Raw genomic sequence first — 16163 nt, 5'->3', positions numbered from 1 at the left:
CTCAGTCCGCGATGATCCTATTGATTGAATGAATCTTGGAAAAGGTCACGAATTTTATGGATTCGGTTTGGTCAAGTTACTCAGATTTTAATATTAAATTAGACTGTTGCCTAGGAATTGTTTGGTCAAATGTAATTAGGTGTTGTTAAGGCCATGGTGTTCATTGAAGTATTTGTAGTTCAATGATTTACCCGGAAGCCTAGATCAGCATTTAAATACACTTCAGTATCGAATGTCATATTCAAATTATCTTTTAATGTATTGATGGTAATCTTTGTATAGATTCAGCAATATAAAGTAAAGATACATTGATCTACAATACTATACTACTAGTATGTTTATCTCGTGGTTCTAATCTATATTGCTACTATCTACTGTTACCTCGTGGCAATAAGACCAATCTTTAGCTGTGGCAGTTGAAACCCGCGCGGCAACTCCGACTTTATTGCTGCGCGCATCTCTCAGCTTTCCCCGGATTGTCCAATCCACCGCTCCTTCCATATCACCCCCACCAACTTGGAGAATTGGAGCTGGTCGATTAAGAATATTTGTGTCTGGACCAGAGGTGGTCCATGACGCCCCTGCAATCGCGATGATGGCCGACAATGCATCCATAGTCTCCTCCAACCCCGCCCGCACCGTGTTCCCCAAGGGCCCTAGCTTCTCGCTCGAGGACTTTTCCGGTCGTGACTTTATCGTCAAGGAGTTTATCGAAGCTCTATCCGATACTGCCATCTCCACACGTCGCTCGACCGCAGGAACCGTCACAACAAACCAACCATTCGATCCGAAACCCCTCATCCGCACATTTGAAGGTGCCCAACGACGCCTGGGCGAACTCTCGGGGGATTTGGAGATTCGCGAAAATGAGCTCTCCGCAGCGGTCCGTCGGGCAGAGGCCCAGCACTCGCAGAATCTCACCTCCCTCGGTCGGAAGCTCCGACAGGCCATTGATTCATTCCAGCAACTCGACACCTCGTTGAACGGGCCCGGACTCGAGAGCACGGGAGGCACCGGAAATATGGCGGTGGAAACTGGACGGAGATTAGAGGAGCTGGATCGACAAAGACGGCGAGCTCTTGATGCTCACTTCCTGCTCGAATGCTGGGAGGGGGTCTGTAATCGTGGAGAGATCTCACTTCTGGAGAACCTACGACGATCAGGTACAGCGGAGGCAAAGGTACGGTCTGCACATATTGCGCGACAACTGTTGCGGATCAGTCAACGGCTTGACCCTCAAAGCTGGCAGCAGAACCAGAGCTCATCGGCCAATGGACGCCACGGCAGCCATTCTTCCTCAGCCGAGGACCTACACAGTGGGAACAGTACGCCGCGTCGGAATACGAGGGAAATTATTGAGAAGTTTTCGGAAACCCTAGAGAAGGATCTGCTGAAACAATTTGATGACTTCTATCGCAAGGCCAACTTTGATGGTATGAAGGACTGCGCAACCGTGTTACAGGACTTCAATGCCGGCTCCAGTGTGATTGCGCTATTTGTCAATCAGCATCAGTTCTTCATTGATCGGAGTCAGTTGGTGACTGAGGAGGTCGGTGGGGACGCAGAATCATGGGAGAGGATGGCCGATCCTGATGCTGAGCTGCCCGGGGTAGAGCCCAGTCTGCAGTCATTGCTCGATGAAGTCAAAGTGGTGGTACAGGAAGAGTCTGCGATTATTAAACGCGCGTTCCCGTATTACGAACAAGTGCTTGGGAAGTTTCTTCAACGTGTGTTCCAGCAATCTATTCAACAACGATTGGAGATGGTTCTCGAGAAGGCCAGTGGGGTCTCTTCTCTGGCGTTTCTACGATGCTTGCAGAGCTCTCGGGGCTACATCAGTGCTTTGATCGATGACTTGAAGGTCCATGGATTGACCGAGCACCCTGACCCAATTTCTTCCCAAACCGCGCTTCTACTGGATCAACAGTTGGAAGAACTGTTTGTACCTTACTTTGTGGGATCCTCCTACATTGAGCGTGAGAAACGCACCTTGGAAGATCTGTTTAGTGCGCTACTTTTCAAATTCACCAGCTATCAGGCTCGCCGGAAGAAGGCTGCCACTACCTTCATGGCTTCTCTGTCTCGCCCAGGTACCGAATTGCTATCCACAAATCGTGATGCGTTTATCGCTCGGCTGGACTCACCCGATGTCTCCCCCTTTCAACGGAGAACGCTACTTCAGGTTGCCAGGCTCGGTGATATTCCGGACACGGTGCGGCTGACGGAGATCAAACTCACTGAAGAGGATGGTTTGCCGAATCTGAGTGATGCAAAGCGCATGCTAAAGTGGCTGGCGGAAGCGGTGGGTCGAGGTCTAGAGCTAAGCGTTAATGCCGACACACACAAGGATGTGTCGGCTCTATTGAACCTATTGCTACTGACCATGGGTGAGGGATATGTGGATGTTAGCCTTGACGCTGCCCTGGAGGCAGCCACGGCCCAAGAATCCGGCAAGAATGAGCCGGACTTTGGATACCTAACATCCGTACGCACGACGATTAGCATCACCACGTTAATGGTGATGTGTGTGAATGCGGTCCTCTTGCCCTTGGCGGCAGGAAGTATCACTACTCGTCGGGATATGGAGAAACGGACGAGTCAGGCGACTGTCCGATTTGAGGATAAGATTAATACGATCGAACAAAAGACCATTGACGGGACTCTGGCGTGGGTCAGCCGTTTGCTTTCCGGGCAACGAAAGAATGATTTCCGACCTCGGGAAGGAGACAATGCCACATGGCTCGAGATGCTGCAGACATCGGTACGTGTTTGCTCCTGATGATATGATGAATCCAAAAAAGAAGACGAAAGAAGAAGAAAAGAAGAGGGATGAAAAAAAAAAAAAAAAGGTTATTGGTATTAAGACATTTAAAAACTGACTCGTTCTATTAGACGTGTGCATCGATCTGTACGTTTCTGACGCGGCTGCATAACATTGCTCGTACCTCGTTGCCCTCCAGCGGGGCCAACGTGCGACAGGTGTTGACGGAGATTGCGCTGGGGACACGCGGGCTCTTGCTGGAGCATTTTAAGCGGTTCGCCGTGAGCGGACCTGGTGGATTGATGGTGACCAAGGACATGACACAATATGCGGACCTGTTGAAATCGTGGGATTTGGACGAGGAAACCAAGGCCCCCGGTGGCGCGCTGGACGTGCTCTTGGAAGTTGGAAACTTGTTTGTCATTGGTGTGGAGGCGCTTCGAGAGCGTATCCGCGGCGGCGCCGCCACTGGTACTGGACCTGGACCAAGTCGAGGCTCGGGTCCCGAGGTCAAACTTAGCGTGATGGAAGTACGAGCTTATGTGTCTCGTCGTGAGGATTCCAATACTTTTGCCTTGCAGCAAGTCCTCAATTCTCTATGAGGTTGAAATGGAAATGAGATTTGAGATTTGAGATTTGAGATTTGAGATTTGAGATTTGAGATTTTTTCTTTCTCTCTTCTTTTCCAGTTCTCGTTTACCCTAAGACACGTCATTATACCCTGGAAAGAGAAGGAATACAGTTCAGTAATTGTCCTTTTTTAATGACTCTTTCTCTTTTCTCGTCTCTTTATTTTTTATTTTTATTTTTTTCAATTTGTTTTTGAATGTGGAGAGATAAAACGGCCATTCTATCTGGGAAATATTACTTGCATTGCACTAGAGAAAACGATCGGATTTTGGCTTTTTTTTTAATTCTCGTTCTTTGTTCTATTCTCCACTTGGCGCCTTTTCTCGCTGACAGCTCTCATTTCATTTCTTTTCGTATAAACAAATAATAGAGAAAAAAGAAGAAGTATACGGGTGGTACAAACAATCCAATAGTTTAGAATGGGCGTTTCTCCTCATTTGATTGTCTAATTGTCATTCCAATGTGGAATAGAATGTGTAATCTCGGGATCGCCAAGTCAACGGACTTTGATCGTGTTTCAGATGGATTCAAGTTCGCGCCCTGAGATCGAGATTGGGAAAAGAAAAAAAAAAAAAAAAAAGAAAACAAGTGTGGAGGATCATGTCAGTTTCCCCTGGACCAGTCATAACCATGATCCATTCTGGTCTGCATTTGCATCCTACGTGTACAAGATACGACATACGTCCTGCTCCACTTGTCCATGATTGGTTCTTTCTTGGCGCCTGCTTGAAACCAAATTGCCGTCACACAAGGCTGTCATGGGGAGCTGGAGATCATAGCGATCATGACTGGACTTGGACTTGTCTTTGTTCTGCATCCCAGGGGGGAAAGAGGTCGAGTACGCCCAGTACTGACAGAGTATGTATGTGTGTCTTTTTTTTTTTCTTTCTTCTTTCTCGCTTCGAGCCTTTGCAGGAACCGGTTTTTCAGATCTTGCATTCTTTTATCGGAATCTGATCGAAGGGTTCATGATTGATCACAGAGCTCCACAGAAGGTGACAGGTCCTGGAGTCCCTGTCACATCGGGTCTGTGCACTGCCAATCATGACTTGGCGGGGTTTAGGAATGTGAGAGACTGAGAGTATAGGTCTTTATATTTTATATTTTATCTATGCCCAACGCTTCTCTGCGATTTTGGAAATTATTTTCTTTCTTGGACTGCCTCGGGGTATATACACAGCTCTACCCTAGCTTGAATACTGCTTAGGTTCAAGTTGCCCTAATCAAATGTTCTGACAACCCTTATATACACCTTAAGGTACATCCAATCTACATTTGAACCTCTCGATATATATTTATATTCATATATATATTGATTATTTATCCCTTTTTTTTCTTTCTTCTGCATCAGAACATTTCTACACTCGAATCATGCAATTATCGAGTGAGGAGGGGTTTGACTCGTTACCCCCCGCAGTGAGACGAAAGGTAAGGGAACATAAGCCAAGCACACAAGCCAAGAACACACAGCCCCGGATGTTGATAACAAAGAGACAACTGTTTTCTTTGTGACCTCATGGAAAAAAAAAAGCCCCTTTCTTGCCCTTGACCGTTATTTTACCCTTGACTTTTGTACCTTCAAAATGTTGGCCCTTGCCGTGTGGATCGACCTCGATAGTGTGATCGATAGTCTCGGCCCCCATCACTGGATACGAACTCGTTCCAATTGCATATCCCTTCCCTAACGCATTTCTCTTCCCTTTTTTCCCCTTCCCTTTTCTGATTATTCTTTGTGTGAATCAACTGGAAGCTTCCTTGATTCACAGGATCTGCATTTTGTTTATCTTTATTTGGTGTCTCTTTTTTTGGATCCTTTTTTTTTTGCCCCTGAAATCATCAGTGGAACCCGCGAATGCCCGCACTATCACCCATGGCGCTGACCGTTCCTTGTCCACATTGGGCGCACGGGAGACTCGGAGGATCCACTCGTTCACTCCACTTGTTCATGAACTGACCAGAAACAGTTCTTCTCGAATGTCGAGCGCTTGCGGATGAGGTTAGGTCAGGATGCCCCTGGCTCCACGCATGACCATCATCATGCCCGGTCCTATCGGACGAATTACACCGGATCATCTCCCCTCCACTCGCGTGGGCTACGATCGGCCACCGTGACAAGGAGACGAGGTCTGGAGAAACGTTCTGCATCTCCTAAAAAATTGCGCAAACCTGGTTCCTTGCAATTGGCATACCTGGTTGCTCAGGCCGACTCGCAATGCTTTCATTCTCTCCCCGCTAAGATTCAACAAAAGCTTTTCTCCCCTGAAGAACGTCGTCGTCTCCGCTTTGCCTATCGCGACAGCCTCATTCTCGACGCCGCTGACCAGGCCTTTTATCGTCGCGATCAAGCTCTTCGTCAATTATCAACCGATTCGTTGGATTCAGACGCCAGTCACCTCGACGATCAACACCCAGCTTCCGTCTTTTGGGAATCCGATTCAGAATCGGTCCAGGACGAGACCGAGAATATTAATCAAACCCTCGCCAAGATGGACGAGACCATTTACGACAGCTTTCGATGGCTGGATGGGGACGGGGATCTGGATTTGTCATTAGACGAGTACCATGCTCATATTGCCGATGCAGCTACTCATCAAGGGAAAGCCTGGCGTCGCCCATCCTTCCGCCGTTCTTTATCCTTTTCAACCCACACGGCCTTGAAAGCACGACAATCCACCTCGCTCCCACCACGCAGCATACCCGCAAGTCAATCTCTACCTCCATTCGCGCCTCTGGTTATCAACAGCCGCAACTCATCCTCCCGCCCGGGTTCTCGTCATCAACCCAGCCCACATGCACCCAAATCCTCCACCTCCAGCATTGACCCCTCCGCGCAATACTATCAAGATCCCGACGCGCGCTTGAAATTACGAGTTTATCTCGCATCACCGCAGAAATTTGATGAAGCCATTGAATTTGGATTTCCTTCCTTGGATCATGGCAAGGAGAATATGTCTCCAGAACCGCCCTCCCCCAACTCAATCCCAATCAGTCCCGAATGTGTCGGTACTTTCTTCGAGGAGGATGACGGCACGATGATTGGCAGCCCTTCTGGATCACTCATGGAAGCACACACACCCTCCATAGTATCACATCCACGGGAGACCCCGCGACCATCGGTGGATACGCCGTCCCTGCTGCAACGACGCCAGTCGTTTTTGCCGGGATCCAAATTAGGCCCCCAGCGGCTTCCGGGGAACCGGGAGATGACGCTAAAAATGACATTGACGCGCCCTGATCTCCGGACTGAGTCGCCCACGCCTTCTCAGTCTCCCCAAGAGGATCCTTTACAATTGGCCGCTTTACCGCCTGCCGATCGCAATCAACATATTTGGGAAGATTTGGATGACAATCAAGGCATGGTCAAGAAGATGTGGCGCAAATTGCGCCGCAGAGCTTAGACCTGGTGGTTTCTTCATCTCCTTGTTTCTCTCTCATCCTTGCGTTACGATTACTTCTTTCTCTTCTTCTCATTCGTTTATTCAGCGCTTGAACGCCCGTTGATTCCCCCTTTTATTCTTCTACTTGCACTTTTCTTGGCGTCTTTTTGAGGCCGGCTTATACCATCTTCTGCATTTGGGTTTAGCGTTTGCTTTCGCCTTTTGATTATTATTTTTTTTAAATCCCGTGTCATGAAGATCTGGAGGTCATGGTCTTAACCTCATTCGTGTATCTATTATCTATTTCAGTTCGCAGTGCCTTGTATATAACTTTCATCTGGCTGCTGAATGTTGCAATGCCAATATGCACTGAGGGTTCAATCCCAATTCTATATCTGAACATTTGAAATCCAAACACTGTACGAGGTACTGTGTACTTAACAATAACACCTTTGTCTTGACCGAGAAACTGAAAGTACAGTAGTAGCTATTTATAGCTAGATAATCGGCCTTCATAGATATGAACCTCGCGAAACAGTTCGTAAGTAACTGGAGCCTAGTTCAGGCCTGCCCAGTCTGTATGAAAATATCATTTTTATCATTTTAGTCACTCTCCGCTGATACCATCTCAAGTGGATCAGATCAAAGCTGAAGTAGTATATATGGATACTTCTCAAAGACCAACCAAGGTACAAGGAAACACCTTACCCGCCGATCGTTGATAGAAGCCGATAAGTGTTTTCACGTGACAGGATAGCTCCCAGGCTGAGGCCACGACAGCGGGCTCTTCTCCTCTCATACTTTGCAACTCATCATCATTCACCTTTTCATCATTGTCATCTACCAGACCTCCCAGGTTTGGACCAGCTCAAATTGCATCTTATCAACCCATCCGCCCCATCATTCACACGCCCGCCTACCTTGAAGTCCGCCCACCCTCCGGATCGGCCCGCAGGCAGCTAGGCTGCTTGAATCCCCCAATAACCAACATCCCCATTCAGATGCCTGAGTATCAGCGGTCATGATACCTCGGTGGCTACTGCTCGTGGTCGGTCTGTTGCTGGCTTTAACCGCACAGCCGACCGCGGCAAAAGGGGACAAACCTACGGCAAAAGCAACGGAACTCACTCATTCACCAAGAGGTCTGTTCTACTTCGAAGGGTCCAACACAATCGTCTTTCACGACGAAAGCACACGCAATGCCCAGATCTCCTTCGATGGAGGTGAGGAATGGGAAGTAATCAAAGGAGACGATGGCACTATACAAGGAAACGCGATTATCGTCTTGCCGCACCCGTACGATCGTAACCGCGCCTACATCATCGGTCGAAGCGGCACGCACTGGATTACTACCAACCAAGGAGAGACATGGAGACCGTTCGTGATCAAGGAGCCCCCGATGATCATGCGCAGTGTGATTCCGTTCAATTTCAATGGCTGGGACCCTAGCAAGGTAATCTTCATGACTGAAGAGTGCTTCATTATGGGATGCATGACACAATCTTTCTACACCACCGACGACTTTAAGACAATTACGCCGCTACGCGAAACGATTCTAGAGTGCTCTTGGGCCGCGAACACCCCCCAATTCGGTCAAGACCTCGTGTCAAAGGAATCCCTCGCAGACCGGATTCTGTGTGTGGTTCCTGGATTGCGATCCGCCGATCGCTCTGAGCGTCTGGTGTATTCTGATACCTTCTTCCGCGATGACGTGGAGGGAACTGAGGTTAAGCTCAATCGCGGACTGCCGGTCAGTGCCGTGCAGATCAAGGTTCGCTCAGTGAAGAAGTATATTGTCGCAGGCGTTCAATCGAAAGGCACAACTGAACAGGCCCTGTATGTGAGCGACGACTCTCACGAATGGCACCGTGCAGAATTCGGTGGACATAAAGTAGAGAAGGATGCATATACGCTACTGGAAAGTACAAATTATAGCATCCAGTTGGACGTACAGACCACATGGCATGAGAACCGCATTGGTGTCCTCTTTTCATCGAATTCGAACGGAACATACTTCTCACCTAATATCGAACATACGAACCGAGATCTGAACGGACTAGTCGACTTTGAGAAAGTCGCAGATATTCAAGGCATTGTGATTGTGAACACGGTCGACAATTGGAAAAAAGTTGAGGAGTCGGACACTGAAGACAAAAAACTCGTGACAAGCATCAGTTTCGATGATGGTAGAACGTTCCAATCGCTTAAGGTGGAAGGGGACCGACTGCATCTGCACTCCATGACTACATATGACTCTCTGCGCAAGCTGAGCTCTTTGGGTCGCATGTTCTCTAGTCCCGCACCGGGATTGGTGATGGGTGTGGGCAATACTGGCGATCATTTGAAAAAATACTCTGAGGGCGATCTCTTTGTCTCCGATGATGCCGGTCTTCACTGGCGAAAGGCGCTCAAGGGCCCCCATCGATTTGAGTTTGGTGACCAGGGCGGCGTCATTGTGGCTGTCAGCGATGACGGAGAAACCAAAAAGGTCCAATACTCTATTGACCATGGCAAGGAATGGGAGGATATTGAGCTTAAGCACAAGATCAAGACTTCTTTCCTGACTACGACTCCAGATTCGACTAGTCTGAAGTTCTTGCTTGTAGGCCAAAAGAGCGATGGTAATGGCGATATCATTTATTCCATCAACTTCGACGGTCTCCACGAACGCAAATGCACCAAGGATGACGTTGAGACATGGACTGCTCGTGTAGATGAGGATGGCAAACCGGACTGTCTGATGGGCCACAAGCAATTCTTCCAGCGCCGAAAATCCAGCGCCGACTGCTTCATGAAGAACGAGTTCAAGATGGACGCACCTATCTTTGAATCATGCAAATGTTCAGCTGAGGACTTCGAGTGTGATTATAACTTCCAACGATCCGAGGATGGCAAAGAGTGTATCCCAGCAGTATCATTGACGGCCCCCGCGGGCAAGTGCAAGGATGCTAGCGATAAGTACACAGGTCCCTCTGGTTGGCGACTCATCCCTGGCAACGTGTGTGTTCGAGAGGGTGGTGAGAGCCTTGACAAGGAAATTGAGCGATCGTGTGATAATACCACCACCGGTTCCCCAGTCACCGACGGCAAAGTTCATGTAGGAAAGCCACAGGAGTTTGATAGCGCCGACGCCGATTACTTCTATCTTGAACGGCAATCGAGTAACTCTGGAGACGATGAGACTATTTTCATGCTTACTCGGAACCTGGAGGTCTCTATCTCTCACGACCATGGCAAGACATGGGAACAGCCTGCTGCCCTCAAGGGTGAAATGATTAGAGAAATGATTCAACACCCTGATTACACTGACGGTGCTTACTTCTTGGCTACCTCGGGCTGGGTTTACTCCACCATCGACCGCGGATATTCATTCCGAAAGTTTGAGCAACCCACAAAATACGTCCCAGCGACCATGTCACCCCTGGTTTTCCATGAAAAGTACATGGATTGGATGATCTGGATCGGCAGTGAGACTTGCGAGGGTAAAGATTGTGTTCTTGACGCATACGTTAGCAAGAACCGCGGTCACGAATGGCAATTGATGCTTCGCGGGGTCGGTTCATGTGTGTTTGCATACAATGAAAAGCGTGAAAATAGCGAAGAGCTTGTCATCTGTGAACAATATGCCCAGGAGAACAGCAAGAATGACCGTCAACTTGTTTCCAGCAACTCGCTGGACAATTGGTCTGATAAGAAGGTGATTGACAAGAACATTGCGCACTTTGTAACGATGAATGATTTCATCGTCGTGGCAACATACCCCACAGAGGAGCACAAGTTCTTGAATGTCACATCCAGTTTGGATGGTCGTGTCTTTGCAGAGGCTCATTTCCCCTTTAACATAGATGTGTCTCAGTATACTGTTCTTCCAGGCGCCTCGTACACATTGTTCTTGATGGTCCAGATCAGCACCAAAGAGGGCCATGCCTATGGTTCGCTGGTTAAGAGCAACAGCAACGGCACTTACTTTGTTCAAAGCTTGGAGGCCCTGAACATGGACGACCGAGGCTATGTCGATTTTGAGAAGATGGCCGGAATTGAGGGCGTCGCGCTCGCCAACGTTCTTTGGAACAAGGAAGATGTTGATAAAAAGGGAGACACCAAGAAGTTGATCTCTGTCATTACCCACAATGATGGTGGTCAGTGGATGCTGTTACCCCCGCCGACTCGCGACGTTGATGGCAAAAAGTTTGATTGCTCTGTTATAGAGGGGCAAGGTACCTATGATTGTGCACTGCACCTTCATAGTTACACGCAGCGACGGGACTGGCGGGATACCTTCTACTCCGGATCTGCTATTGGACTGATGATCGGAGTTGGTAATGTTGGCGACTCTTTGTCGAACACCCCTGCCGATGCCAATACCTTCCTTACTCGCGATGGAGGAATCAGCTGGAAGGAGATCAAGAAGGGCCGCTTCATGTTCGAGTTTGGCGATGCTGGTTCGGTTATTGTGCTTGTCCGCGAGCACCAGCCGACCAACGTGGTCTACTACAGTCTTGACGAAGGCGAGAACTGGACGGAATTCAAGTTCTCCGAAACCGAGATGCTCATCGATGATATCTCAACCCTCCCTTCGGATACATCAAAGAACTTTATCCTGTGGTCCAAATCCTCCAACAAGGTCACGGCCATCAATCTTGACTTTAGTGGTATCTATGACCGTCAATGCGAGCTGGATGAGGTGAATGGTCAGAGCGATGACTATTACTTGTGGAATCCTACGCACCCAGCTCAGGGAGACAACTGCCTGTTCGGACATATCGAGCAATACCAGCGCAAGAGGCCCGGTGCCGACTGCTGGGTCAACTGGCGTGACCCGCATATTCACCGGATTGACGCCGGTAACTGCACCTGCACTCGTGCCGACTTTGAATGGTAAGCGAATTTTGCCTTTTTCCTTTGGATTTCTTTTTATGAGTAATGAAGTATATCCATTTGCTAACATACAAAACTATAGTGACTACAACTACGAGATTCAAAGCGATGGCAGCTGTGCACTTGTCCCAGGTCTCGCTCAGCCTGACCACAGCCTACAATGCCAGGATAACCCCGATCTAGTCGAGTACTGGGAGCCAACAGGCTACCGCAAGCTTCCACAGACCACCTGCCAAAGCGGCGAGCAAGACCTCGACCGCCAAGTCCCACGACCCTGCCCCAACAAGGAGAAGGAGTTTGAAAAGAAGCACGGCATCAGCGGCGTGGGTCTCTTCTTCGCCATTGTGATCCCCATCGCAGCAGCAACCGCATTCGGATACTTCGTCTACACCCGCTGGGACGGCAAGTTCGGCCAGATTCGTCTGGGCGAGAGCTCCGGCTCCGGCGGCGGTTGGCTCCACGGGGATTCCCCGCTGGTCGTTGTTCCCGTCGCTATCATCGCTGGTCTCGTTGCTGTCGCACAGGCGCTGCCTCTGTTGGGCAGTAGCTTGTGGCGCACTGTGAGTGGGCTCGTGCGTCGCGGTCGGGGTTCCCAGCGTCCTTATGCGACGCGGGGCTCGTTCGCTGCTCGCAGGGGCGATTACTCGCATGTTGTGGATGACGAGGATGAATTGTTGGGTGCGGATGAATTTGAGGAGGAAGAGGAGGCGTAGATTGCATTTATGAGATGCGTCTTCCGTTCCTCTTCCTTTCCTTTGTGATGCACGTACTAAGTTATGTTTGAAGGATTTTGGGACATGGATGTGATTGGAATATTGATGTGACATTATGAGCGCATGTTTCTTCCCTTTTGATGCCTTTTTTTTTTCTTATTTATTTTGGGTTTCTTTTTGTCTGTTTTATGTATTGCATATCTCGCTAGGGAATTTTCTCTCTCTTTTGGCTTGCGAAAGATATAGAGAGTTTGAATGTTGATTTTCTTTTCTGGCCATTGGTTTTTGGACTACGAGCAACATGGTCTATGCAGGACTCATGTATGACAATGCATCGTGTAAAGGACTCGGATGGTAAGCCAGCTGTTCGCGGTAGTTTTCCTCTGACATGATTCCAGTAGAAATGCTTGGTGGACATGCCTGATAGTGATAATTCAAAATTCCACCATAGGAATGACAATGGGAATTTGAATGATTCAAATCTGAATTTGCGTCTATTCTTCCATACTAGGTCCAACCATTACTTCATCATTCCCACATCGCTTTATATCGACATCAATTCAAATACCCAAGTCACCGGGGCCAAAAGAATCCGGCAGCAACTAAATCAGGGGGTAAGCATCTAACATTTAACTGGTTTGAACGAGAACACCCAAAGAAATACAACATACCTCATCCATAGTCTTCACCTTATAATTCCCATCGCCATCATACATATAAACCGGGAACGAAGGACCAGTGAACTCGCGAATCCTAATCAAGTATTGTAAGTCATATTGCCCTTCAAATCCCAAAAAAAATCAACAAGGAAAAATCAACCACATACGCCTGTCGACACATCCCACAAGGCGACGCAGCCGGCTTAATATCAGTCGCAACAGCAATCGCCTTGAAACTCTTATGCCCAGCCACCTAAATCCAACCAACCCAAACACAGTCAGTTACTAGTACTCATGTTCTACCGCCCACCAGCATCCATCCACATGACGACGATCACGACGACCAGCCAATTGCACGGAATGGAATGGAATGGAATGTATGAGATAGGGGCTCTTACCACCGCCGTCCCAATGGCTACTCGCTCCGCACATACGCCCACGGGGTACGCGGCGTTTTCGACGTTGGCCCCAACCACGAATTCGCCCGATGTCGTGAGGATGCACGCGCCCACGCGGAACTTGGAGTACGGGCAGTAGGCTGAGTCCTTGGCGGCTATGGCCTTGGTCGAGAGGGTCGAGAGCTCTTGGGCTGTGAGTGTGTTGGTCATTTTGAGTGTGTTGTGGGTTATGAGGGGGAGGAGAGGTTGTAGTGTGGAGTGTGGGATGCGGGGCCGCGATTGTAGATAGTGTAGATAGTGTAGATAACTACCGTATACCGATTTCGGCTGGAAATTTATACGCTAGTGGGATTTTCAAATGTTCTCTTTTTTTTCTTTCTGGAATGAGCCAAATCGCTTTATTGAGAATGTGGCATGTGGAAGTTGGATTGATGGTTGAGTTCATTTTCGTCTGTCGCAATTCCATATGTTGTGGCCTGGCGGCCTGGAGTTGGTTTCCGTTCTTCATGAACGCATGCTAGAATAAACCATATGATTGACAAGAATGTTGCTTGGTCTCCGCTCAACTTCAAAACGGATGGTCCAGCTGTTGAGCTTCTTTGTTGCACGTGAGCTACGTATGAGACTGGGTTGCTGTCAGTAATTCTCTAATATTGGAAGATATACTTCGGCGGAATTTTAGCGAGAGCTTTCCTTTAGATGTGGACTTCGTACTTAGCTAGGGTTAACATACATACACTAAGTAGTATTTAGACTCAGGCTTTCAATTAGGAAGAGTATTGGTATCGTACGCAGTACTTGAGAAGGGTACATACTTGCTACTTAGAATGGGTATGGACTTGGTACTTATGAAGAGTACCGACTTCAGTGTTAGTACTTGATAAGACGCGGTCTTCTAAATTTGGAATTTCCAGAGTAAATATGTAGTTTGGTTTACTATTAAAGTCAGAATTCTTACTTTTCCTCTTCTGAACGTCTCCGAAGCTCGAACTGGATAATGTCCAAATCTTCTACCGAGAGAGGCTTAGTATATCTAAACTTCTGAGGATTTAACATGCTGCTCAGTCTCCATGCACTCTACACAACACACAACTACTAGTATCCAATACCATTTTTGTTCATCTCCATCAACCATCACCGCCATGAAGCAAACCACATCCCGTTTCGAGGCAAGACCTGCAAGGCTTTTGACGCTTGATATGCGTATAATAAAAAGGATTCTCGACCATCTACCAACTCCGGATTTCATTTGCGTCCTTCTCACCTGCAAATTCTTCTTCTTCAAGGTCGGAAGCAAGCAACTTGGTCGACTTATTCCGCCCCAAAAGCGAGAAATGCTTTGCCCTAATTGGAAACTCGAGCAAAGCCCCAGAATGCAGCTGCTTCGTCAGCTCGAGAATACACGTTGGAGATACTGTAGTGAATGCTGGAATCTTCACGCACGTTCTGAATGGTGTATCCCACTGGCACAGTCTCGGATACCATTCAAAAAGTCCCAAAAAGGATCTGGCCATCTGTCGCTTGGTGCTCAAGTCAGAAGTTGCATGCCCTTTCCTGGAGAGGTCGATATCTGCCCGTGTCTTACTATTACCTTCCCGGACAAAATCCGCCTGATTGAAAAAATCAAGCTAGCTCGAGACCTCGATCCCAGTAAGACACAATATTGTTACAACAAGGCACTCTACCATCCAGTATCTGGCAGAAGGCGGAATCCAGTTGGTCATGCGTGTGTTGTTCGCGATCATCCACTGATCAAGCTGGAAATTTACACATACCTAGCAGTGGACGAAAACACACAGGAGCTCTATGTGTCTAATTGTTATGCCTTTGAGAAACGAGAACTCGGCAGTGAAGGACAGAATGCTGTTATATTCCCACAAAATAACAAACAGGTTGGGAAATGGCTAAATGGCTTTTTTGCGGAGGCTGGCTCGAGCTTTTCTGTTCGCAAACATGGCCCACAGCACTTTGATATTGTGAAGCCTATGGAGGACCCACGATGCTTCGCGATTCGATCTGTCCGTAATTTTGGAAAAGCGCAATGGCCTGACCGAGAATGGAAGAAAAATTGTCGTTAGTTAGTTTTGCTCTGTATTTTTTACTTCTGAGTTAAAGTTATTGGATTGGATTACGTGCGGCTATTGTTCATGTTAATGTGTTATACGTCGGTCTTTTAATTGATACCACTGCAAGTTGACTTCAATACCATCCTGGATATAGATAAAGCCCGTGGGTATTGAACAAGTGAATCTATGTAAAATGTCTACAGGTCCACCTCTATGAAAAGTCGGGGACACCTATGTTTTGGCAAGAGAAATTTGAAATCCACTAAGCCTAATAAATTAAAGCTATATTATTACATATTATAAGAACCAGTTATAAACTAGTTATAAAGTAGTTCAGAACTAGTTTAGGATTAGAAAGGAGAAATGACGGAGATAGCCGATAAATATTACGATATTGGGACTAGCGTAGTGGATAAAGGGATCAATTGGTCAACTCAGATTAATGAATAGCCGCCGTGGTGTAGTTGGCAACACACTCACTCGTGTCCCTCCTGGATATTATTACATATTCTTACATATTCTTAATATCCTTACCAGGGGGGACACGAGTGAGAGACGGAGGTTCGGTTCCTTTCGGCGGTACTTTTTTTTTCTTTTCTTTTTCTTTTTTTCATCCTTTCCCCTTTCTTTCTCTTAATCTTGGAAGTCGCTACCAAATAACGAGACCATAATAGAATCTTC

At 47.7% G+C, this 16163-nt stretch overlaps 5 protein-coding genes across 5 annotated transcripts; 4 read left to right on the top strand and 1 right to left on the bottom strand.

The window, feature by feature from the left end:
• Positions 1-592: 592 nt before the first annotated feature.
• On the top strand, positions 593-3363 carry N7466_003464 (exocyst subunit SEC10; the record flags this gene model as incomplete). The annotated part of the gene is made up of 2 exons (XM_057162861.1): positions 593-2761; positions 2893-3363. 2 exons carry the CDS (start codon positions 593-595, stop codon positions 3361-3363), a joined length of 2640 nt encoding a protein of 879 aa, XP_057023976.1.
• A 1399-nt stretch (positions 3364-4762) lies between these two features.
• Positions 4763-6789, top strand: N7466_003463 (uncharacterized protein; the record flags this gene model as incomplete). Its single annotated transcript, XM_057162860.1, has 2 exons — positions 4763-4819; positions 5356-6789. 2 exons carry the CDS (start codon positions 4763-4765, stop codon positions 6787-6789), a joined length of 1491 nt encoding a protein of 496 aa, XP_057023975.1.
• Positions 6790-7789: 1000 nt separating this feature from the next.
• Positions 7790-12359, top strand: N7466_003462 (vacuolar protein sorting/targeting protein 10; the record flags this gene model as incomplete). The annotated part of the gene is made up of 2 exons (XM_057162859.1): positions 7790-11646; positions 11729-12359. The coding sequence occupies 2 exons, from the start codon at positions 7790-7792 to the stop codon at positions 12357-12359; spliced, it is 4488 nt and encodes a 1495-aa protein (XP_057023974.1).
• Positions 12360-12919: 560 nt separating this feature from the next.
• Positions 12920-13626, bottom strand: N7466_003461 (cytidine deaminase; the record flags this gene model as incomplete). The annotated part of the gene is made up of 4 exons (XM_057162858.1): positions 12920-12961; positions 13031-13112; positions 13186-13271; positions 13417-13626. 4 exons carry the CDS (start codon positions 13624-13626, stop codon positions 12920-12922), a joined length of 420 nt encoding a protein of 139 aa, XP_057023973.1.
• A 932-nt stretch (positions 13627-14558) lies between these two features.
• N7466_003460 (uncharacterized protein) lies at positions 14559-15494 on the top strand (the record flags this gene model as incomplete). The annotated part of the gene is made up of 1 exon (XM_057162857.1): positions 14559-15494. One exon carries the CDS (start codon positions 14559-14561, stop codon positions 15492-15494), a length of 936 nt encoding a protein of 311 aa, XP_057023972.1.
• Between the last annotated feature and the right edge of the window lie 669 nt (positions 15495-16163).

This window comes from Penicillium verhagenii (assembly GCF_028828195.1).
Source record: "Penicillium verhagenii strain IBT 33310 chromosome Unknown utg000004l_segment0_segment0, whole genome shotgun sequence".
Lineage (NCBI taxonomy): Eukaryota > Fungi > Ascomycota > Eurotiomycetes > Eurotiales > Aspergillaceae > Penicillium > Penicillium verhagenii.
This window is presented reverse-complemented; position numbering and strand designations above follow the sequence as displayed.